Here is a 21,152-nt window from a genome sequence, read left to right as displayed (position 1 = left end):
ATTTAGCCGAAAAAGATTCGCAACTAAGGCGAAAAATTGAAGACAGAGATAAAATTATCGCATCTAGTGCGATTGAGAAAAACCTGATTGTATTGGAAAAAGAACGCCTGGAGAATGAGTTGAGTCTAGTTCAATCCCAACTGACAGACTCCTCATCAAAGCTGCAAATGTTGCAGAACGTACAAGACGAGTTGGCAACTACCAAATGCGAACTGGAAGAAAAGAAACGTGTAATAACTGACATTTTAGGGGAAAATCTCCGCTTGACAAATGACGATTCGCGACTAAGGCGAAAAATCGAAGACAGAGATAGAATTATTATCGAAGTCAGAGATAAAATTATGGCATCCAGTGCGATTGAGAAAAACCAGATTGTATTGGAAAACCAACGTTTGGCGAATGAGTTGAGTCTAGTTCAATCCCAACTGACAGACTCCTCATCAAAGCTGCGACAATTCCACAACAAGTTAGCAACTACCAAAAGCAAACTCGAAGAAAAGAAGTCTTATTACCGACATTACGGAGAAAAATCTCCGCTTGACAAATGAAAATTCGCGACTTAAGCGAAAAACTGAAGACAGCGATAGAATTATCGAAGACAGCGATAGAATTATGGCATCCAGTCGAGCGATTGAGAAGAACCTTGTGATGGATAAAGAACGCTTAGCGAATGAGTTGACTCTGCTTCAAACACAACTGAGGTCCAGCTCCAGCCCGCAAATGTTTCAAACTGTACACATCGAGTTGGCAATCACCAAAAACGAACTCGAAAATAACAAACGTTTAATGATTGACATTACGGAGAAAAATCTCCACTTGAAAAAAGACGATTCGCGGTTAAGGCGGAAAATCGAAGACAGAGATAAAATTATCGCATCTAGTGCGATTGAGAAAAACCAGATTGTATTGGAAAAAGAACGCATAGCGAATGAGTTGAGTCAAGTTCAATCACAACTGAAAGACTCCCATTCCAACCTGCAAATGTTACAGAAGGTACACGACGAGTTAGCAACTACGAAAAGGGAACTCGAAAATAAAAAACGTCAAATGACTGACATTGAGTCAAAGCTTGAGTCAAAGAATAAAACCATTTCTGAACTTGAAACGGAAATTCTCCGTTGGACCGAAAACGATTTAAAGCTGAGGCAAAAATTGGAAGAAACTGATCGTCTTCTTCAATCCGGTCAGGCGGAAATGGAAGAACTACGGGTATCCCAGACCGAAAGGATCGAGCGCTTACAGGATCAAGTGAAAAGTCTAGAAGAGAAGAAGAAGAAATGGAAGAAGCCGTTCAAAAATTTGCCAAAATGGAAGATATTTAAGCCAAAAGAAATGAAACCGAAATTGGCGGCAGAAGTCGGATGAGGCAGCGATGAGGTGCGAATCCTCGGCTGACCCTCGGACGCCATGGGAGTAATGTAAAGAGGATTGAAAACCAATATGGGGTAAAGGTTATAGGTTTAATAAACGTAATTCAAAATCTGCCGGTAACAATGGAGTGCCCTGAAGCCTGAACTGGACACGAGAGGAAACATCTTTGCCAACGGTTATTTGTTGAGTGAGCTCGGCATCAACAATGACGTAAGCACTCATCGACCATCTAACGATAAAGAAAACAAGGACGTTACCATTTGGGAAAAGTTAGAAAAATGTCGTAGAGTGTACTAAGTTCTTCCAAATTAATTTCGCTAATGTTTTGTCTTGTTTTTTAAATTAAAGTTAATAACAATTGAAGCTGGACGTCAGTTTTGCCTATCGGAATAGTTATTGCCTTGAGATGACGTTGCCTCCTCGTGACAATCCGAAGGGATTGGCGGATGAACCCGTCGACGGAGTTGGTTCGCTGTCGCTGGTGTGATGTGAGTGAAGACTTTTGAAATTCCTGGCACTTGTATAAAAGTTGAGTTATCATGGCTCCTATATACGGTGAAAGGAATTAGATCGTCTTCACTCGCACGCCGGTGTGCAGTTGACTAACACCTTGACGGGGGGTTTCATTATACCCTCAAACGAGTCCGTCGATTTCTGACGTGCGTTGCGGGTGGAGGCAGCCGAGCAAGTGGGCGACTATTTCGATGGTAGAAGCTGGTCCAGTTTCTTTTGTTTTTTCATTTGATTTTGTTTTTCTCTCATTTTCGATTCAAATAAAATCTCGTTTTAAATTTCAAATCTTTTACTTGTTTTGCCATTCATTCTTCTATGCGAAGCCGGAGAAGGATACGTTTCATATGCAGCACAATATAAAGGAAAAATAAACTTCTTGCATCAGCAATGAACTTGATAGAGACGTGCATGAAATATTGTTACGAAGGTCCAGGTAAACCAAACGTCATATACGTTATCATGTTACAAAAATACGATGAAGAAATGAGCTGGAACTGTTTAGTAAATATTCGATTAAATAGTGAATCAAAGAAAAACAAAGTTCTCTTGAAACACGATAGTCTCGGGGGAGTATTCTCCACAACATGACAATAAAACCACAAAAGGGTGATAAGGAGAAAAAAATAATTTCTGGTTGATAATTTTTGAAGCGGCGTCAAGCCCTTTTTTTATGGTGACGTGACCACCAGTTTCCGATGGAAAGGCAAGAACTTCGGCAGTTGGCAGTTGGCGGGGTGACAAGTTGCGACAGTTTAGGCGTGATCGTTTTTCTACTCGTTCAGGTTCACCTCGTCCCAATCGGGAAAATGGCAACCAATTCAACGTGAAGTAGTACAAGTTTAAACATTGATTGAATAATAAAAATAGCCTATTAGAGAGTCGTCAACGTCTAAGTCAAAACCAAAAAGAATAAAATTGGGCAAGATAATTGGGGGCACGTTCGCCAGATTTCCATAGAAATAAGTTGCTACGTCATTTGTTTTAGATTACAATTTTACAGTAACAAGTTGAGTAAGGTAAAAGTTTGTTAAATGTAAATATTTTCAATTAGAAAAAGAATATTTATTGAAGATACTGAATATTTGTTTCTTACACCAAAGCGTTTCGCTGTCGATTTCTATCGACAGATAAAAGGTTATAGGGAAAGGGCGTTACGGAATCGTTTACGAAGGGACGTGGATGAAAAGAAAAGTGGCCGTCAAGCGAATTCAAATCGAAAGCGTTCAAAACAACAAAGGAGAAGAAGAAGCTTTGCAGAAATTAGATCGCCCAAATGTCGTCAAACTTTATCACGTTGAAAGCGACAGTGATTTCAGGTGAATATTGCAAGTGGCTTAATAAATAACTTCAATAATTTGGTTTGATCCAATCAGATATTACGCACTGGAACTGTGCCAATTATCGCTGAATCAACTATTCAACGGTGACGAGGCCCAGAAAAACTATCGCCAGAAAATGCCACCAGAAAAAGAAGTTTGCCTCCAGTTGGCAAAGGGATTGGCACACATTCACGAAAAGGGATTCATCTACTGGGATATTAAACCCCAAAATGTTTTCATTTCTATCCATCATCCGACTGATGGAGGAAATGTGTCGATGAAATGGGCCGATTTCGGACTCAGTTCGCCACTCAACGACAGGGGAAGTTTCTCGACGACCGAGCACAACACACGGCCCGATAATTGGCTGGCCCCTGAAATCTTGCAGATGAAGGAAAATTTCAATCGGACGACGCCCCTACGTCAAGAAGGAACCGATAAAAGTGACGTTTTTTCCGCAGGTCTCATTTTCGGCTTTTATCTTTTAAAAGGACGTCACCCCTACGGCTCACAATTCAATATCCCCGCCAACATTGTCAATAATACGCCAGTCAATCTGAAAGGTATGTGTGTTCCATTTCTTAAACAAAACTTCAATATCAGATATAACCACAACAAATCATTGCAGCCATAGAAGAGCAAAAACATCCCATGCACGCTATCATCATGGACATGTTGAAGAAAAACCCCAACGACAGGATTTCAGCGGCTGACGTCATAACAAGAATCGCCAACATTCAATAGCAAAAACAAACAAAAATGATCCGACTCGTATTAAACCCTCCAATTACGACAGGCCGAAAAAATTAATCTACGTTACTGCCTTTATTCGCAAAATCAAATTCCCACAAGTGCTCCAAATTACTAAGAAAATTAATTTGATTCCTCCACATGTCTTAATTATCTGTATTGAAAAAGGACGTATGCGGACGTTTGTGACGCGCCCCCATTTTCTATTCCCCGCGGATGTTGACGATAATGAAATGTTTAAGTGACATTTATCTCACTCAGACTACATGCAGTTCTTTTTGGGTCGGTTGAGATTTCGTTCGTGATTTTTCTCATTCCGCTTTTGGAGGCATGGCGGATGCTGCGGCTAATCAAAAAATTGAATCGCCGACGGTTGATGTCGGTGACGGTATATAATCATAAACGCCTCAACATCCCGGAAAGTCTCTAATGGCTGACGGGACATCAGACGCCATGTACAATTTAGCAGCAGTGGACCACGACTCACGAAAATCCATCAGAGAATTTCTCGTCGCTAAAAGTTTTGGATGGGATCAAAGTGCCTCGGTATTGGAATTTAGTGGATACGTCAGAGATTTTACTGTTTGTTAGAAAATTAGCTTAATGAACTTTGTACAGGTGAAAAAAATATTTGACATGCATTAGGCAATGCTATTTGGGCTGGGGAGATATTTATATAATACAATATAATTTAATGAGTTTGAAATGACGTTGTAAAGTTAAAAAAATTCTATTAAATTAACCCGCTAATGGCTATAAGAAAGAGACAGCGCAGATGGGAAAAATACAAAATCCATCATAAAAATGTTGGTTGTTGTAAATGGGAAAGTCTAATAAGAAAAGAAAAAAAAAGACTCTAAAAGGATCTTACGACAACATTAAAGATAAACATGACGACGAATAGTCGTACTCTTTATGTTTCTTTCAACGACAACCTCGAAAAGAATTTTAAAACCGAAATAGGCGTTGATGGTGAAGAAAAAGCCATCCGGACTATTGCCAGCCATCGCGCGGATTGGACATCTCCTTATACAGTCTAGATATTTGAGAGTGTTTTGCGTCAGATGGCGATCCTCATGTCATGTGACGTTTTCGAGAAAACCTTCTGGCGCAATAATATTGCGCTGTAATTCCAGATATGGAAGTGAATTCAAGATATATACCCGGAGATACGCAAGACGTAAAACAAGACGCAAATTTGGCCATTCCCCAGCAACGCCAAAACTTTCCCAAGAACGAAACAATAAATGGAAAAAAGTATCTGTGCTATTGTTCTTTTCGAAAGCAGCGAGAAGATACCGCCGAAATAAATATCTATCTGCCAACAACAAGTCTCCGACTTCATTTCTCAAACAGTGTTGGATGAAGAATCAGAATAGAGAAAATACTCCAATGAACCAAAAATCATAATTCGAGTATGTTCTTAAAACTCGCACATTTTTAATAAACTAAGTCCTCGACCTGCCTGCCTCCACGGGCCTGATCGGCAGTCGTTCTACAAAATTTTCCATTTTTTCATTTTCAAAAGTTCCCCCCTTCCATTAGTTAGTTCCATAGTCAATCGTACTCCGTAACGGTTTAGAATCAACACTACAAAACAGTCCAAAAGGAAGAATAGAGATGTATTTCTCCTACCTTTAAGCCTGGGAAGTATACAGTCAGGCATCCATCCACAGGTGCTCCAACAGTTGAAAGTGGAATCCACCAGGTGGGATAGGAAAAAGGAGGTCCTCGTGAATACACCAACACTCACATGGGTGTACACTTGGACTTTAAAGAAAGGGGAAGAATCAAGTGGGACGTAACTCGGCCAACATCGGTAGTTTCTCCAGTCAGGTTGCTGTTTATCTAAATAAAAAATAAATAAAAAATTGGTTACGAAAAATATTGACAGAATAGAGGAAGCTATGTATGCTCTTCTTTGTCTTGTTTTGGGTTTGGAAGAAACCATACTAAACTTTAACTTGTTCCAGGAAAAATGATTGTTTTGGTTTGAACGCCGCTATCAAGATAGTACCACACAAACTAAATAGAGAGTACCACACCTAAAACCATTTTAAAAAACATACAAACGTATTCTTCCCAAGTATTTGCAAAACATATTAAAATATTCACGGTAGGCCTACAACCGAACGCATAAAAATACAAAGTTATAAGAATTAAAAAATTCTGTAATACTATTACGTAATACTTCTTTAGTTTGTAGATTCACCGCTATGGGCGCCCTGTCGTTTTCCAGACATGTCCAGACCGGCAACATTTGAATCCCAACCGGATTTTTGAAAAACCTTTATTTCAAAATGCAATTAAATGATTAAAATGAATTGCAATTAATTCAAAACAAAATGAACAATGTTCGTTACACCTTAAAGTATGATTTCAAATCAATACCAAAAGTTAAATAGCGTAAACATAATTAGAAATCTGATTAAAACAGTGGAAATGGAAAGTGCAAAACGGGATTCCCCTGGCAAGTCTATATAGGCAACCCCAACGGCACTAGCAGGTATCGCAGTTTTGAATTGCAAACCAACTAACACGAACTATCACACAGTTTGAAAATGATCGGAACTTTGGAAGTGACTATATTTGCTTTCCTTTTTCTTAGGATCATGGATTTCTTCAGACGAATGACCGAATCACAAACTCGGCATTCGTCTGCTAACCTGAATAAGATTAAACCTGACGTTGCATGCAGTAACCAGCATGCACTTCCCCGACCTGTAATTAACGATGGATTTTCGACTGCCAGCGGAGAAGACTTGAACAACCAAAGTTTTCTTCGTCTGAAGGAAAAAGTCGACGAAAATAACCTGATTGTATTGGAAAACCAACGTTTGGCGAATGAGTTGAGTCTAGTTCAATCCCAACTGACAGACTCCCATTCCAAGTTACGACAATTCCGCATCGAGTCAGCTACTACCAAAACTAAACTCGAAAAACAGAAACGTTTTATTACTGACATTACAGTGAAAAATATTCGCTTGACAAATGAGGATTCGCGACTTACGCGAAAAACTGAAGACAGGGATAGAATTATCGCATCTAATGTGATTGAGAAAAACCTGATTTTATTGGATAAAGAACGCTTGGAGAATGAGTTGAATCTAGTTCAATCACAACTGACAGACTCCTCATCAAAGCTGCGACAGTACCAAAACGTACACGACGAGTTGGCAACTACCAAAAGCGAACACGAAAACAACAAACGTTTAATGACTGACATTACGGAGAAAAATCTCCGCTTGGCAAATGATGATTCGCGTCTTAGGCGAAAAATTGAAGACAGGGACAGAATGATCACACTGATTGTGTTGGAAAAAGAAAGTTTGGCGAATGAGTTGAGTCTAGTTCAATCCCAACTGGCAGACTCCCAATCCAAGCTGCAAATGTTTCAGAACGTACACGACGAGTTGGCAACTACCAAAAGCGAACTTGAAGAAAAGCAAAGTCTTATTATTGACATTACAGGGGAAAATCTCCAGTTGACAAATGAGAATTCGGGGCTAATGCGAAAAATTGAAGCCAAGGATAGAGTTATCGCATATAAACGAACGAAATTGGAGCAACTACATAATTGTTATGAAGAAAAAAAATTGCACAAGGTGCACAATGAGCTAGCTTCAAGTCAACGTGCTCTGGTATCCAAAAACAGAGCCATCACTAAACTTCAAGAGCAAAATCAAGAAAGTCGAGCAGAATTGGAGCAACTGCGGACTTGCCTAAGTGAACAACAATTGGACACCTCGCAGTTGGCCGTGGCTACACGTGAGCTAGAGTCAAAGAATAAAACCATTTCTGAACTTGAAGCGAAAAATCTCAGTTTGGCCGAAAACGATGGGCGGTTAAGGCGCAAAATGGAAGACGACGATCGTCTCCTTCAATCCAGTCAGTCGGCTTTGCAACAATTACAAGATGAACTACTAGAAGTACTTAATAACGATTCACAGTTGAAGCAAACAATGGAAGATGCCGGCGGTCTTCTGCTATCCAGTAAGGCGACCATGGAAGAACTCCAGCTGTCCCATAACAAACAGACCGAAAGGGTCGAGCAAATGGTGGATCAAATTCGATCAAAGAACGAAGAAGTTGCCGAATTGACAAATAAAAACCACCAATTGGAACAAAACGATCAGCGGCTAAGGCAAATAATAGAAGAGACCAAACTTCTTGTTGTATCCAGCAACGATGAATTGGAAAATCTCCGGGTGTGCATTGCCGAACAGCAATCGGACAAGGTGCACGAGTTGGCCATAGCTAACTGTGAAATAGAGTCAAAGAATAAAACCATTTCTGAACTTGAAACGGAGAATCTCCGTTTGGCCGAAAACGATTCACAGCTGAGGCGAAAAATGGAAGATAGCGATCTTCTTCTTCTATCCAGTAAGGCGGAAGTGGAAGAGCTACGAGTATCCCTGAATAACCAAACCGAAAGGGTCAAGCACCTACAGGATCAAGTGAAAAGTCTGGACCATGAAAAAGACGAGGCTGTTCGTAAATTGGCTGAATTGGAAGCTAAGCAGAAAGAAATGAAACCGAAACTGACGTCTGACGTTGGATGCGGGAGCGATGAGGTTATAAATAACCCTCTCCGAATTGAAAATCCCATTAAAATCGTAAAGGACACACCGATTGTCGTAACTGCTGAGCCACAACCGGTGCACTTATCACCAACCCGCACTGAAATTGAAAGTAAAGCCGGCCAGGTGTCCACTGAAAAACCGCCGACTGAGTTTAACATTTTATCTTCTGTAAACACGGAAGTCTACGTCGATCGAATCGTCATAACAGGAATAGCGAATAAGGATTGCGGGCGAGTTATCGGGCGTCATGGGAGCAACGCCAAAAGGATAGAAGAACAATATTGGGTTAGTGTAAGTTTTATCAACGGTAACCTATTCATCACCGGAGGAGATGCTGAGAGCCGACAAGCAGCTTGTAACGACGTAATTGACATTTTATCAGTCGCCATCGAATGCCCTAAAATCAATCTAAGAAGAAACATCTTTTCCGACGGATATGAGTTAAGAGAATTGGCTTTTAACCATGATGTACATATTTATCGTCCAGGTGGAGAAAATAAGTACGTCACCATCTGGGGTACACTAGCCAATTGCCGAAGAGTTCACGACATTCTTCAAAATGGAAATCGCTAGTTTTTGATTTTTTTTTTAAATTAAGTTAAGTTACAATTGAAGCTGGATGTCAGTTTTGTCGATCGGAATAGTTGTTGTCTTGCGATGACTATTTCGATGGTAGAAGCTGGTCCAGTTTCTTTTGTTTTTTCCTTTGATTTTGTTTTTCTCTCTTTTTCGATTCAAATAAAAATTCATTTTAAACTTCAAATCTTCAACTCGTTTCGTCTTTCATTTACTCGGCCAAGGGAGAAAAAAAAACAGATTCTTGGCAGATGTTTTGTTGAATATTAAACGAAAATGGTAAAAATAAGTATACCTCGACAAGAGGCTGCCGTATTCGCAATGTCAATGATAAGGGTGAAGTTAAGAAGACGGGATTTTTGCAATCATCTAAATGGTAGGAATAAATTTCATTCAAAAGTTTTTTCCCGATCCATCTAATCTTTCCGTTCGCTACTATCTGAAAAAGCGAGCAGACCCCATCATACTACGCAGCAACAACAATGCCTACACTCTACTCCATGTGGCGTCATTTCTGGCTAAAGATATCTTGAAATTGACGAACTACTCTTCAATCACGAAGAGGTGGACGTCAACTACTTGGACAACCGCGGGCGAAACGCTATGGATTACGCAAAATTCAACAAACATGGAAAAAGAGAAGGAATTGCTAATCGATTAAAAGAAAAAGGCCAAAACAAAATAAATATTTCAAGATGAATGCTTTCATTCATAGGGGGAATAGAACTACTAAAAAATCGCGTATTAAAATGTTGTTTTATCCTAAAGTTAAGTAGTCTATCGCTGGTGTGTACAGCGTTACAGAATAATTCCTAGGGTTTATACTAGTGGGTAAGCTAAGGAACTGACCTGAACAAAGGCAGTTGCGGTGTGCTGCGTCAGGATCAATTTCCGCGTACACATCATCCGACAGCAGGAGCAGTGGCCATAATCCGGAGGTGACGGGAGGTGAGGACGCCGGAAGAAAAATTTCCTGGATTGAATTGTCTTCGTTATTATGAGTGAAATCTGAAATGTACAATTGAAAGCCTTGGTGAACTTTGGTGCCGTTTGGTGGCTCATCTCAGACCTTACCGAGGGTTTCGATTAAGCAACAATGTACCCCGTGAGTTACCACCAAGCGCGGGATTGCGGTAAGCCAAGACAGAAAGAGCCCAAATCATCACTGCGGCACACACAACTTACGTAATGTCGATGATTAATCAGTAACCGCCAAATGTATACACACTGCAGCAACGCCAGGCTCCAACACTAGGATTCTCTGAAACAAAACAATAACAACAAGTTAATGTTAGACTGTACAAGCAATAAATTTTAAACGATTGTCATAGTATCCTCAAAAATCATCAGTCCAAGTCTGTGTTAGTTATCACATTTTCAAGAAATACTACCACAGAATGAGAATCAATCTTCCAGCTGATTATGTTGGTGACGAACAGAAGAGGAACAAAACGTAAAGAGGTGACATGAATAGGTCTATCAGGAAAACAACCTACGAGAGAAAATTTAGCACAACCAAAAATTAAACTTCACAATTAGAAGAAAATACAATCCTAAAGTGATTTCCATAGATGTTGACAGATGTTACAATTGAAAGTCATCCATACAGGGTGACTGGCCATCAAACACTAGTTTTAGGGCACGGAATGAATAAGGAACTCGTAATTACATCCAAAACAGTTGATTTAACTTCCTCCCTAGCCTGTAAACAGAATTTCCTTTGTTATCATGAATTCTTAAGTGGTCGACCAAAGTTCTAAATAGAACATACCAGCAGGATAGCCTTGGACCAAAATTCACAACTGTAATCCCTCGAGTTGCCATCTGGAATGTAGCACTACTGTAATAATCCAGTCATCATGCTGAACCGATGAGCAATTTTGAATCACTATCTAAACATAATGAAAAAGACATAGTTAATAATACAATAATCACCGACCAACTTATCTGAATTGCGTAACTTAAATCAGAGTCCTGCATGACTAATGTTGAATCACCACACAACATTGTGCTATTCAGAATGAACTATCATCATTGCAGAAACATGTCACATGATGTCAGCTACTTTTTATACCTGCACTGCTGCACATGGTGAAATGGATTGATTTAGTCTAGGACCCACACATTCTGTAAAAATTAGTTGAAATTAATGTAATTTACCATTTTTCATTCAAAACACAAAAATAGCTGATTGGAGCTGGTGAAGCATTCAACATTCATAGCCTTCGTCTCGATAAACAACTTAACACAACAAAATATCTTCCAAGTTCCAACGAAAAGGCTGTGACTGCTGACTGTCCGACATTTTTTTGGGGCGGGGAGGAAGGAGGAAGAAGGAGGAGCCATAGGGGCCACAGGCTGAGTTGGCAATGCTGTCATGTTGCCAAACCGAATTAAATACCGAAGCGAAATCAAGCGGCAAAGACGAGATTTTTAAAAAGATCTGAAGGAAAAAAAAATAGTTAAGTGCATTAAGTTCTGTTGAACAATAATCGTTACATTCCAGAGATTTTAAGAATTATATTTCAAGAAAGTTAAAATAAATTTAAATGTTTACGGAAGTAAGACGATTGATCTTCTGCGACTGTTCTCCGTTGTTACTTAACCGTAGTACCCATGAAAGGCGGTAGGGTTCGCCTCGGCGACAGAGATCAAAGTTGGCATTTCCATTTCTATTTCGGGTTTTTGAATTATTTTTTAAATTTCATTTCATTATCTCTCGCTTGAAATATGTGCGTAATTCAATAAGGTTTAAGAAAATGTAAAATTTAATTTCATAACGTTTGATTTGAATTTATGAAACTTAAAATTATTACTAAAATTACTGCTGCAGAGGTAGCCTAAGCCGCCTAGGCTATATAAGGTCACCGCTACCCTCAACATTATTCACACATTTTTTTGAGATTTAACAAACTCGAAAATGGTTTTCAAAGACTTTTTGACCACTGTGAAATCCACGGTATCTTCCTTGTTGTTAGAACCGGTCCCCACAAACCAGACTGAACAACAACCAGACACTAACATACTAGATTCTTCTAACCCATATCAATACCCGATGGAATTAAAATTAACACCTATTAATGAACGTGATGTACACTTTGACGATTTCAGTAGTACCCGACTTCCTTCCTCCGGATTAATTCCTCTATCAAACCAGAGGAAATTTATTCCGACTTTATCTGGTGTAGTTCCTGGAAACGTACCTTCCAATAACGCCATTTACCTGAAAAACGGCCAATACAAGACCATCAAAGCCGAACCAAACCACCAGACTGTGTTCACGATTCCCATAAAACCGGAAGAACAAATGAAAACCGAATTCAAGACGAAAATTTTTCCGGAACGTTGTCACAATCAAGTTCCGACAACCAACAACATGCAAGAGGCAACCGACCGGACCCGCATAGTAATTCAACCTACTATTTGGAAACCGGAACCAGCCTCAGCCTTATTACCTGACAGTACTGAGTCTATGGTTAAAAATACCGAAATCACGACGGTCGATGATTTACCGGCGATAACGAAAATCACAGCACAAGAGTATGTGCTAGATTTAAAAAACGACAACCGGAATCTCAAAAACGAGATTGGAGTATGTCAGAATGTCAGCGCCAGACTACTCGGTGTTGAAGAGATGGCACAGGAGGTGGAATCTATGAAGGAAACTCTCGCCGAGTGCAAACAGGATAGTCGGAAATGTCAGCTATTACCAAATCCAGAAAAACCGGATGATTACGATGATCGTTTAAAGCAACTCAGAAACGACAATTACCAACTGAAAACTGAACTCGAGACGTCAGCTCGTACGTTGAGTTTGCAATCGGAAGAAATTAAAAACCTGACGGCTAGAACAAACGAACTGACCAACAGGTTGAAGGAAACATCATTGAAAAATGATGAGCTGATTTTGAAGTTTGATATTTCACGTGAAATGGCTCTGACAATTACAGATGAATTTCATGAAATTGAATCGAAATTGAAAAAGGAGATTAACAACTTAAAAGATCAGTTGAACAGGAAGGAGAAAATCTTGGAGGATAAAGAAGTAATTTTGGAGTCTACCCTGCAGGCTAGAAAGGTTGCTGCCCAAAAAGGCGAGGAGATGCACCAGGCACAGCTCGAACTTCAACTAGCCTATCAGAAAAATCTAAACGATCAATTAGAAAATCAATCAACCGAATTGAAAAACACAATGAAACAGATAAGGGCGGAATATCGACTCATTTCCAAGGAAAGAGACGCTACTTTCTTGTCCACTGAACAAGCCCGGAAATTGGCCGAGCAAACCAGACAACTAACCGACGAACAAGCTGCTGTTAATGGTCTCCTTCTTTCGGAAAAAACTCAACTAGAAAAAGAGTTGGCTGCATCCCTGTCTGAAATCGACGAGCTCAAGAAAGAGAAATCCGTTTTGCTCTGCAATGCCTCAACGGCCACCGAATCTCGGCTTCGAAACGAAATCGTCAATTTAAAATCTAAAATAGAAGATCAGAATGAGACACTATCTTCAACGATGTCGGAGCTGGAACGAATAAAACACGACGACAGTTTCCTATACATCAGCTTGGAATCTACCAAAGCAATGCTCGCAGAAAAGGAGACTGAAAACGAGGATTTAAATATCCGGAATTGGGACCTGAAAAACGAAAAATCTTTGCTAGAAATATATAATAAAAACCTGAAGAGGGAGGCTGAAGATTCATGGAGAAAACTAGAGCGAATGGAGCGAGAGAATCAAGATCTTCTGGTCACCCGAGATGAGGTTTTGCAATCAGCCCAAAAGGCGGAAAAGTTGGCTAAAGAGCAAGTGGAGGAGCTAACGGAAGCCTTGGCTGCACTGCAAGAAGCACTTGAATGTACTTTGGACGCAGCTGCAGCGACGAAAACCGAACGAAAATCGATGAACTCTGGCGCGACTAAAATCGAAGGAGAAATCCCAAAAAAGAAAAATTGGATTAAAAAACTGATTGCCAAGAGCAAAAGCGGCAAAAGCCGACAGTATGAAGATGGATACGCGGATTTACTGGAACGACAGGGCAAAAGATGGTGCAAAGGGCCAAAAGTCTGCAAGAGCATGCGAACAACTTAAAAACAGAAGGGAAAGCGCTGACCAAAAAGGCTAAAACAATACAAAAATAAACTTTCACCTTTTTATTTTATTTTGTTTCGTTGCTGTCTATACCTTCTTGACGAAATCTGGAAATGGTCCGTTACATCGAGTTTTCAATAGCACCTGAAAATGTTATTGGATTTACTCGTGCGTCTGGATAGGCCTACTAACTTTAGTTGCTGCGGTTACCCTGATTCTACGAAACTGCGCAGTCAAATTTGACGGAGGAATTTTGGTCTATATTATTGATTGGTCCTTTTATAGCAAATAAAACTTACGCAATGACGAGAAGGATCAACCAGTAACCACCAAAAGTAAACAAGTGGCAGCAACGCCGGGCTCCAGCACTGGAATTCTCTGTAGCGAACCAATATTAACATGTTAATGCCAGATAATCTAAAGCGTGCAAACTGTGCAAACAATTAAATGTAAACGACTGAAACAGCATAAATGGACCTAAAAATTATCAGTCCAGATCTAAGGTAATAACCATCAATACCTAGATAACCATCAAGATCTGCTTTTAACCATCCACTACTTCTAATCCTAGCACAATGGCGAAGGGTAACCTGAAAAAGGATAAAATGACTCGTTAAGAGTGCAGTTAAAACAGAGATAATGAGAATATACCTTAAACAAGTTCATCAGTTCTCAGTCGATGGAACAGAAGCATGTGATCTAATAATAATTTCAAAAATATTGCAGCGGCAACAAGCAATACTTCTTATTTATTAATTCAAACTAACCTTTGAAATTGCCATCAAAATTATACCTCCAGTCACCTCCAGTATAGGTAGCAAGAGACGATATGTTAGTGAATGGAAAGCAGCTTAGACAACAGCACCACTCAAAAATAGGAATCAGGAAGACTAAATAAATTCAAAAGAAAGAAATATATTAGCAGCTTCATAATCATCGCAACTGTATAAGAACAATCTGATTTTACTAATTACCCGAACTGATTTCCAGAAATTGAAAGGGAGATGGCATTTCTTTGATCATTCAACATAATTTACTCTTTTGAACATGACGATTCAAACGAACAATTTTGATGAAAATAGAGAGACGTCATAAAATCAAAAATAATAAGTCAAAGTAATTGACACGCCAAATGTCGAACAAACACCCCCCTCCCCTGAATCATGATGAAAAATCTACTGTAGTCCTCATAGTGGAAATTTTTGAAAATATATAAATAAAGCGTCAAAATGTTACCAAAAAAATTACATCTTAAAAGGTGAAATGTAGAAAAAAGGGATACTTCATAAAAACAGAATCAAGAGAGCACAAACGAACGACCAGTCTATTCCTACCATGAAAGCCACGCCACCAGAGAGCAGCCGACAGAAAAAATGGATTCCATATTTTACCAAGGTTCGATTTTGCCTTGGGGGCTCTTTCAAGCACGGCTGCCGTGGTTAGTTTTAAATAGCTCGTCTGCTTGCAAGTCATGCTCTTTGCAATAGATTTTTCACTTTTTCTACATTCTCTGTTCATTCGTCAGTGTTGATGTTTGACGCGTTATAGGTCTCTTCAATTTGTGGTAAGGTTAACAATAGATAAAAAAACTTAGCCATAGAACTTGCCGATAGCTCTGTTGGTAAGAAAGTAAGAAACGATGACTCTGGCCATGGAGGAGGAGCTCCTTCGTGCTCTGGCACATGGCCGGCTCTTGATGGGAATCGGCCAAGTCGCTCATGTAAAACTCCTCAAAATCTGTTTCGTGCATTTTTTAGTTACTGGAAAACCTTATTTTGTTTCCTCACCTGTCGAAATCATTAACTGTGTGTGATGTTTCATTGTAATTGCCATTCGAATGCCATCATGGGAATATAATTGGCTGAAACGTCAAGCCGGTTTCCATGGAAACATGTCGGGTCGTCGCCGGGCTCATCTTGTCGGCCTCGTATGAGGTGATGAGGGACTTTCGCCAATGAGGCAATAATCCCGCATCTTTTAAAACATTGACAGTAATTTCATAGATAAAGAAGAGTGGTCTTTATCTGTGGTAATTTTCTCGTATTTTTTTAGCACCTTTACAAGAATGTTTAATCTTTAGTTTGCTTGTAATTATGAAAATGGTTTTTGTGGGGTTTTGCTTTATCGATCTGCTTTGCTCTTTCCAAATTCTAAGTGTGTGCTCAACAATATCTTTTGTCATTTCAGATTTCAAATAAAATGGGAAACGAAAGAATACCAACAAGGATTTACGACGACGTTGCATCGACTTCATCTACAATCGCGCGAATGAATGAAGGTCAGTGACATTAATTAACAGTTTTATAACTCATTTGTTTCTGTTGTAAATATGTGTTATGTAATTTTCCTAGGTTCTAGAAAGCGCAAAGCACCTTCCAGTCCAATACCAGATGATAATTCACATTCACCGCTAGGTAAACTATTTGCATATTTTTTTTTTGTGTTTGACGTAAGAACAATAGGTACTGTAGTGGTAACAAGTGATCCACTATTACCCGTTTTACAATTCTCTTAGTATCAGTTAGATGTTTTGACTATGTTATAAATTCTAAATTATTATTAGTTGTGGCCGATGACAAAGATGATGAAGGGAGAGAAGATGAGGAGGAAGAGAAAGAAAATGGTGGCGATGAAATAGATGACGAGGAAGAAGGCAACGACGAAGAAGAAAATGGGATCTCTCCAGGTATAAGAAAAGTGTTGTTGTGTTGATCAATAATAAATATGTGTCATTATTCAATTACAGCATGGCCCAAGAGTGACGATTGCGAGCTCTTTAAGCGTATCCGAAAAGCATGTCCAAAAGATGATGCCATCAAGTACGAATCGCGTGTCAACCATTTGAACTGGGAATCTGTAAGTTGTTTATTAAAAATTTTAAGTTTGTAAAAACTAATCCGATTGAACTTTGAACAAATGCCTTTTAATTTCAGATTAAATTTCAAGATTATTCTGCAGAAGAGTGCAAAAATCGGTGGTTACATGTTCAAGTACGTAAAAGTTGTAACAATTTTGGCTCGAAAGACGTCACTTCTATGAACTGATCCAATTATACGATAGACTCATTTGAGGAATTATCGGATCCTTGCCGAAGTGTTAGAAGATGCTGAATCGTGGGTAGATGGACCATGTTATAATAACTTAAACAAAAGAAGAAAGGTATTAGTTTTTATTTGTTACATTCATCTTTGCATCTTGCTTCAAAATTTTTATTTCGATGGTTTTCATTTTCCAGAATAACCAGAAGTGTCCTGATGATCAGCCTAAAAAGCCAAGAACTTCCTACATGTTGCCCTCCATGAAACCAAAAGATGCTGTTTTGGAGAAGCCATCTGGTCTGGAAGTGGTATGAAAAGTAGATAGTAAATGTCCTGCCTATTTTATTGACATTTTTTTATTTTTATCACCAGAAAAATGTTATGGCTCCAAAAACACTGATATCCCCTGCTTTGGCGGCCAGTAGTCAATTGTTATTCAAAGCAGGAAAGATGACTGAACCACTTAAACCACCAACGTAATCAAAGTTTCTGTTGTATTGTAGAGTGATGGTATACCATCGAATTATTTTCATTATTAGGAGTGCTGCTGCTTATTACGTTATGACGCATAAGTCCAGATTTGGTGAACGTACTCCTGATGAAATCGATTTTGTTTGGATAAAGTTGTCTGTGGAAAAGAGGAAGAAGTGGATTGAAGAACACTCAAAGAAGTATGAAGATTATGTTTTGGATATGATCAAATTCGCCCAGGTAAATTCAAGCGTTTCATTTTTGTGCCAAATTTTATCTAATCGAATTTCGTATTTATAGACATTGAATCCAGCCGAACTTAGATCTTTCCGCATATTTATGAAGAATCGAGCTCGAGGTCTGGAGGATGGAGATAAAAATAGTCAATGCACTTCCGCATCTTTAAAATCCTCAGAGGGTTCCAGTGATTCTCCGCCCAAAAAACCCGCGTCAAGTGCTGATTCAAAATCTGCCAAGTCACCTTCGAAAATCCAGCCATCTGTGAATGCCAATGTGAAGTCATCAACAGAAAAAGAGGTGGCTAGTCAATCGTTATTCAAAGCAGGAAAGATGACTGAACCACTTAAACCACCAGCGTAATTAAAATTTCTGGTGTAGTGTGGAGTGATGGTACGATTGAAACATTTTTTTATTATTAGGAGTGCTGTTGCTTATTACGTTATGACACATCATTCCAAATTGGGTAATCTTACTCCTGCTGAAATTGATGCTCTTTGGGTAATGTTGCCTGAGAAAGAGAAGAAGAAGTGCATTGAAGAACACAAAAAGAAGCATGAAGACTACGTTCGGGACTTTGAAAAATTCATCAGGGTAAATTCAAGCGTTCCATGTTTGTACTAATTTTTATCTAATCGAATTTTGTAATTTAGATATTGAATCCAGCCGAACTTAGATCTTATCGCACAATTATGAAGATTCGTGCTCGGGATGAGGAAGAAGAAGTTCAAGAAAGTTCTGACGAAGAAAGTTCTGATGAAGAAAGAAATGACGAAGAAAGAATGTTGTGAACCGACTCGTTTAAATGAAACAAGTACAATGAACAAGTAACGCTTTCTCCGGCGATGACCTTCTAATTACCTCGGAAGAAGACTAAACGGGCTGAAAATGTACCATTTAAAAGTGTTTAATTGAAGTGTTAAATGTTTCAAAAGTACCTATCAAATAGTTAATGGTCGTCAAATTGCATGGTGTTGCACATCCGACAATTCAGAATCTCTTTAGACCCTTAAAATAAAATGCTCAAACAAAGCCAACGGACATTTTTTCCGATAACCCAGTTGGATCTCTAAAGTCGAGATATTTTTATTTTTCTAGTACACTAATGGGCTTTCTTTCTCTTCGAATATGCAATACCACACATGTCCAATCGACAGCGGTGCCGTCATTTCTTACTCTTACAAAGTCAAGTAAAGATATTGGGAGAGAGACAGGAAAAGGCAAAAAGTAGCTATACATTCCTTAAGTTCATTTGGCTGCTGGGCTTATTCATACGAACGCAGGCCGTTACTACAGACAACCGAAAAACAAACTAAAAAGACATTAATATACCCAATTTAAAAAAAAGATGCAGTTTTTATATTTCACAATCTGCCAATATGCCATCATTCGTTAATACTCGTTTTAAAATGACCACTCCAGGATAAAAATACGCAGTCAAACAGGAATAAACTTACTGCCGCATCACATAAATAAGACTAAACTTTTTTTAAAAGAAGGTTGAATATGAGCGACATTCACTTGTTAAATAATTTCACTTTGAGGACGGTAGGTTTCTGTTCCTCGGTATCGTCATCGTCCATGTCTTCACCATCTTCTTCGGCCGAACTCGCAGCATTGGCCTGTGAGCCATGAAACAAACGATTATAATTCAGCCAAAAAATGGAGTTAAACTTAATTTCACTCACGTAAGATACGACGCCAGAGACCCAGGGTGGTGGGGGTTGATCGGGGCACCTTCTCAAAGCAAATTTGTAAACTTTAAACCCGGATTTCCCTACGCATTGCCAATACTTTTCAACCGTGTATAGACCTAAATTAACAAATGAATAAATTTAAAATTTCGAACAATTTTTAAAGTCAAATTATTACCATCGTATCTATATCCGTATTCAGGTGCAAATTCGTTTTTGAGGTTGGACCCTCGAATGACACGGACAGGTTTGCGAGTAGTGATATTCAGTGATAAAGCCAAATTTCCCCGGGTCAGAGTTTGATCTTTACTCTGAGGAGCGGTCCGTAAATTCTTCGGGTCGGATGCAGTTCCTTTCAGAGCTCGGCCGCCTTCACCCGTGTACGTGAAACATTCACCTAGGTCAATGTCGTCTTCGTATCCGCCAGATAGTGAGATGGAATAAGCACCTTCAGGACCTGATAAGAATTTAGATTTAATATTTAACAAGCTGGAAATGGTAAAATAATTCAAGTTACCTGCATGAATTCCAGCAACAGTGGGTCGTTGAATTCCATCAGCACAACATGCCATTCTGGTTTCCCAAATCCTGCCAACCTGAACACCAGGCACTGCTCCGTAAAAGTTGGGACGGTTCTTGGGAATCACAATTTTCTGCTTAGGCCCTTTGGGACCTTTTGGCTGTGCACGTCTTCTCTTCCTGGGACCTTCAAACTCTTCATCGTCATCATCAGAGCAAGTGTTTTCATCATACTTGTCCCCCTCAAAATCATCATCATCAGAATTGTCACCACCATCATCATCAGAATTTCTCCACGATATCTTCATTTTCTATATAATAGGATACAATACAATCATTTTGAATGATCACCTGTTTTCACTTTGAAGTCATAATAATAACATTACCTTTCCAGATAGCCTGGAAGATTTCCTCCTAACAACACCAGAATTTTCAACATCAGAGGATTCGGCTGTGGAAACTTTCTTCCTTGACTCTGTAGGCCTATCACCACTTGACGGCTTTTTCTCTTTCTTTTGTTTATTTACTGGTTTAACTGGTTTAACATCTCCATAGGTATAGATCTAAACAAATAAAAACAACAGAAAATCGTTAGCACACTGATAATAATCCATGGCTGAACTAGAAAGACTCGACCTGTTCTTGTCGAATGCTTTCGAGGATTCGTCGGTTTTCCTCCAAGTTCTTGATTCGCTGCAATTCATATTCACTCAGTTCTCCACTCTTGGCAGGAGCCATGGTTTCGACGTCTTAAGAGCTAAAAAGTTAAAAAAATAAAATAATAGATCCTCTAGTTGTGGTAAAACGTGACCGCAATGTTATCTCAATCACACACAAAAAGTCAACTAGGCCTCGTCAAGAGTCTGTCTGCTATATTGTTCGAAGACATTTTGGCGCGCGACGTCAAGAATGAACAACAACGATGCCATACCGTTTTCCTATTTCTTACGTATCTATGTCCCCGGTCTGGCGCGATTTTAAAAAAAATCGAC

The 21,152-nt window shown here is 39.2% G+C and overlaps 6 protein-coding genes and 1 long non-coding RNA gene across 16 annotated transcripts; 5 read left to right on the top strand and 2 right to left on the bottom strand.

Annotated features, from left to right (window-relative positions):
• Positions 1 to 612: 612 nt before the first annotated feature.
• LOC124200598 (spindle pole body component 110-like) lies at positions 613 to 1,365 on the top strand. The gene has a single exon (XM_046596869.1). It carries the CDS (start codon positions 613 to 615, stop codon positions 1,363 to 1,365), a length of 753 nt encoding a protein of 250 aa, XP_046452825.1.
• A 1,698-nt stretch (positions 1,366 to 3,063) lies between these two features.
• Positions 3,064 to 3,947, top strand: LOC124200597 (serine/threonine-protein kinase/endoribonuclease ire-1-like). The gene is made up of 3 exons (XM_046596868.1): positions 3,064 to 3,200; positions 3,258 to 3,766; positions 3,832 to 3,947. The coding sequence occupies exons 1-3, from the start codon at positions 3,064 to 3,066 to the stop codon at positions 3,945 to 3,947; spliced, it is 762 nt and encodes a 253-aa protein (XP_046452824.1).
• Positions 3,948 to 5,127: 1,180 nt separating this feature from the next.
• LOC124200662 lies at positions 5,128 to 11,428 on the bottom strand. 7 transcript variants are annotated; one of them, XR_006877342.1, is made up of 9 exons: positions 11,273 to 11,428; positions 11,187 to 11,194; positions 10,884 to 11,004; positions 10,662 to 10,814; positions 10,504 to 10,604; positions 10,187 to 10,373; positions 9,962 to 10,120; positions 6,145 to 6,241; positions 5,128 to 6,075 (listed from the first exon to the last, which is right to left on the bottom strand). It is a non-coding gene; the product is annotated as an uncharacterized LOC124200662 (long non-coding RNA). The 7 variants fall into 7 exon arrangements; XR_006877341.1 differs by having other exon boundaries at positions 5,128 to 5,801; positions 6,023 to 6,075; positions 10,884 to 11,428; XR_006877338.1 differs by having other exon boundaries at positions 11,187 to 11,428.
• On the top strand, positions 6,237 to 9,524 carry LOC124200661 (myosin-3-like). Its single transcript, XM_046596932.1, has 3 exons — positions 6,237 to 6,324; positions 6,391 to 6,459; positions 6,562 to 9,524. The coding sequence occupies exons 1-3, from the start codon at positions 6,299 to 6,301 to the stop codon at positions 9,107 to 9,109; spliced, it is 2,643 nt and encodes an 880-aa protein (XP_046452888.1). The 5' UTR covers positions 6,237 to 6,298; the 3' UTR covers positions 9,110 to 9,524.
• A 249-nt stretch (positions 11,429 to 11,677) lies between the features above and the next one.
• Positions 11,678 to 14,412, top strand: LOC124200658 (autophagy-related protein 23-like). The gene has a single exon (XM_046596925.1). It carries the CDS (start codon positions 12,033 to 12,035, stop codon positions 14,199 to 14,201), a length of 2,169 nt encoding a protein of 722 aa, XP_046452881.1. The 5' UTR covers positions 11,678 to 12,032; the 3' UTR covers positions 14,202 to 14,412.
• A 1,109-nt stretch (positions 14,413 to 15,521) lies between these two features.
• On the top strand, positions 15,522 to 18,979 carry LOC124200659 (nucleolar transcription factor 1-like). Of its 4 annotated transcripts, none has more exons than XM_046596926.1 (13): positions 15,522 to 15,596; positions 16,389 to 16,479; positions 16,553 to 16,615; positions 16,765 to 16,887; positions 16,948 to 17,057; positions 17,135 to 17,191; positions 17,262 to 17,360; positions 17,437 to 17,547; positions 17,612 to 17,715; positions 17,779 to 17,950; positions 18,011 to 18,306; positions 18,370 to 18,541; positions 18,601 to 18,979. In XM_046596926.1, exons 1-13 carry the CDS (start codon positions 15,537 to 15,539, stop codon positions 18,736 to 18,738), a joined length of 1,596 nt encoding a protein of 531 aa, XP_046452882.1. In that variant the 5' UTR covers positions 15,522 to 15,536; the 3' UTR covers positions 18,739 to 18,979. The 4 variants fall into 4 exon arrangements, with proteins under 4 accessions (XP_046452882.1, XP_046452884.1, XP_046452885.1 ...); XM_046596928.1 differs by lacking the exon at positions 15,522 to 15,596 and adding an exon at positions 15,631 to 15,765; XM_046596929.1 differs by lacking the exon at positions 15,522 to 15,596 and adding an exon at positions 15,695 to 15,765 and having other exon boundaries at positions 16,374 to 16,479.
• Positions 18,980 to 19,289: 310 nt separating this feature from the next.
• Positions 19,290 to 21,035, bottom strand: LOC124200660 (E3 ubiquitin-protein ligase UHRF1-like). Its single transcript, XM_046596931.1, has 6 exons — positions 20,797 to 21,035; positions 20,547 to 20,723; positions 20,159 to 20,471; positions 19,820 to 20,098; positions 19,636 to 19,760; positions 19,290 to 19,569 (listed from the first exon to the last, which is right to left on the bottom strand). Exons 1-6 carry the CDS (start codon positions 20,896 to 20,898, stop codon positions 19,465 to 19,467), a joined length of 1,101 nt encoding a protein of 366 aa, XP_046452887.1. The 5' UTR covers positions 20,899 to 21,035; the 3' UTR covers positions 19,290 to 19,464.
• Between the last annotated feature and the right edge of the window lie 117 nt (positions 21,036 to 21,152).

Source organism: Daphnia pulex, chromosome 8 (assembly GCF_021134715.1).
Source record: "Daphnia pulex isolate KAP4 chromosome 8, ASM2113471v1".
NCBI classification, from domain to species: domain Eukaryota; kingdom Metazoa; phylum Arthropoda; class Branchiopoda; order Diplostraca; family Daphniidae; genus Daphnia; species Daphnia pulex.
Note: the sequence above shows the minus strand (reverse complement) of the source record. Positions and strands in the feature narration are given on the sequence as shown.

Coding starts and splice junctions, on each gene's coding strand:
- LOC124200597 (XM_046596868.1), top strand. CDS start 3,064: ATGAAAAGAAAAGTGGCCGTCAAGCGAATTCAAATCGAAAGCGTTCAA. Junction 3,201..3,257: donor GAAAGCGACAGTGATTTCAG/GTGAATATTGCA, acceptor TGATCCAATCAG/ATATTACGCACTGGAACTGT. Junction 3,767..3,831: donor TACGCCAGTCAATCTGAAAG/GTATGTGTGTTC, acceptor AAATCATTGCAG/CCATAGAAGAGCAAAAACAT.
- LOC124200660 (XM_046596931.1), bottom strand. CDS start 20,898: ATGGCTCCTGCCAAGAGTGGAGAACTGAGTGAATATGAATTGCAGCGA. Junction 20,472..20,546: donor CTTCCAGGCTATCTGGAAAG/GTAATGTTATTA, acceptor CCTATTATATAG/AAAATGAAGATATCGTGGAG. Junction 20,099..20,158: donor TGTTGCTGGAATTCATGCAG/GTAACTTGAATT, acceptor AATTCTTATCAG/GTCCTGAAGGTGCTTATTCC.
- LOC124200661 (XM_046596932.1), top strand. CDS start 6,299: ATGAACAATGTTCGTTACACCTTAAA. Junction 6,325..6,390: donor AATGTTCGTTACACCTTAAA/GTATGATTTCAA, acceptor TGATTAAAACAG/TGGAAATGGAAAGTGCAAAA. Junction 6,460..6,561: donor AACCCCAACGGCACTAGCAG/GTATCGCAGTTT, acceptor CCTTTTTCTTAG/GATCATGGATTTCTTCAGAC.
- LOC124200598 (XM_046596869.1), top strand. CDS start 613: ATGGCATCCAGTCGAGCGATTGAGAAGAACCTTGTGATGGATAAAGAA.
- LOC124200658 (XM_046596925.1), top strand. CDS start 12,033: ATGGTTTTCAAAGACTTTTTGACCACTGTGAAATCCACGGTATCTTCC.
- LOC124200659 (XM_046596926.1), top strand. CDS start 15,537: ATGAAAGCCACGCCACCAGAGAGCAGCCGACAGAAAAAATGGATTCCA. Junction 17,548..17,611: donor AGCCATCTGGTCTGGAAGTG/GTATGAAAAGTA, acceptor TTTTATCACCAG/AAAAATGTTATGGCTCCAAA. Junction 18,542..18,600: donor ACTTTGAAAAATTCATCAGG/GTAAATTCAAGC, acceptor TTTGTAATTTAG/ATATTGAATCCAGCCGAACT.